This window comes from Salvia miltiorrhiza, chromosome 2 (genome assembly GCF_028751815.1).
Source record: "Salvia miltiorrhiza cultivar Shanhuang (shh) chromosome 2, IMPLAD_Smil_shh, whole genome shotgun sequence".
In the NCBI taxonomy this organism is placed as follows: Eukaryota; Viridiplantae; Streptophyta; class Magnoliopsida; order Lamiales; family Lamiaceae; genus Salvia; species Salvia miltiorrhiza.
In genome coordinates this window covers 41,298,667-41,300,166 of record NC_080388.1, presented here as the reverse complement: position 1 = coordinate 41,300,166, position 1,500 = coordinate 41,298,667, and the positions used below count along the sequence as shown (strand labels likewise).

Below are 1,500 nucleotides of genomic sequence, written 5' to 3'. Positions count from 1 at the left end.
ATGGCGAAAGGGGGAAGCTTGGAGGAGAGGTGGTTTTTGGATAACATCAAATGCAAATTAGGGGAGGGAAAACAAACCAAATTCTGGATCCATCCTTGGGCAGGGACGACACCCCTTAGATTTACCTTTCCTAGGTTTTTTCATCTGTGTGAGAATAAGGATGTTAATGTGAGCGACTTGGGCAGGTGGGAAAATGGTAGGTGGATTTGGGAGCTGAAATGGAGGAGAGAGCTCTTTGATTGGGAGCGGGGAGGGGGGGCGACTAACTCTTTACTTTCGGTCATTTCTGATGTTTGTCCAAGTGCAGGAACTGATGATCAGTGGATTTGGTGTGGAGCTAAAGATGGCAGTTTTTCCACAAAAACTGCTTACATGGCGATCAAGGCTTCAAGGAATGCAATTGCTCTAGCGGTCATCAACGAGAAGGAGTTGGCAATGGTGTGGGACACACCAGCTATCCACAAAGCTCGAGTGAACGCGTGGAGAATTATGAGAAATAGAATGCCGACATACAACAATCTTGGGAAAAGAAGTGTGCCGCTGACAACGGAGGAGATGACGTGCAATGCTTGTTTTCATTCACCCGAATCGGCTAACCACATCTTCTTGTCTTGCCCAAAATCCGAAAGGGTGTGGGATGAAGTGCAAAGGTGGATGGGGATCACCTCAGCGAGACCTAGGCTTATTGCTTCTCACTTCGTTACGTTCATTCACATGGGAAGGGGGAAAAGAATTGAGAAGTTGCTCAAGGCGATTTGGATGTGTACCAACTGGATTTTGTGGAAACGGAGGAACGAAAGCCGCTTCGAGGGCAGGCCGTGGACAATTAATAGTGTGATTTCGGAAATTAAGGCTAGGATTTGGAGTTGGAATTATGAGTTTTGTATCGTGGAGAAGGGGTTGAGTTTTTCCTCTTGGAGCTCTAATGACCTCCTTCTCAAATTGATGTAGACTTTTATGGGTACCTCTGGTATCTCAGTTTTATATATTCACTTTTCTTGATAAAAAAAAAAGAAGGATAACTCCAACACTTGAGTTCGAAAGGTCTTAATCTATTATAAAGAAAACCTAAGGATTTTGGTATCATCAAAACTAGGGCTAGGATATTTCATTAAGTTCCCAACACTTTTTATTCTCTTTAACTTCAAATAATTAATGAAAAGAACAAATCAAACTTTGATTTTTATGTAATTTACAAAATTAATTATCTCAATAACAATTTATGAAGTATTAGAATAAGAATAAATGTATAAAACAAAAAAGATAACGCTAACGAGGGCTAAACGTGATTGATGCTCGCATAAGATATATAACATAATATTTCTCACATAATATATATAGGGGAGGGCTACCATAAAAACGCCCCTTAATGTATAATATAGGAACTATTTATAACCGTGGATTGACACCCAACTAACGGTTTTGATCAATTATTAAGATTAATCTGTAGTTCGTGGGCTGCCTACTTAAAATTCATAATAACTGTCACTCGAAGGGCAT

At 40.3% G+C, this 1,500-nt stretch overlaps 1 protein-coding gene across 1 annotated transcript; it reads left to right on the top strand.

Annotated features, from left to right (window-relative positions):
* On the top strand, window positions 1-951 carry LOC131008470 (uncharacterized). The gene has a single exon (XM_057935345.1). The coding sequence runs from the start codon at window positions 1-3 to the stop codon at window positions 949-951; it is 951 nt and encodes a 316-aa protein (XP_057791328.1).
* The last annotated feature ends 549 nt before the right edge of the window (window positions 952-1,500 follow it).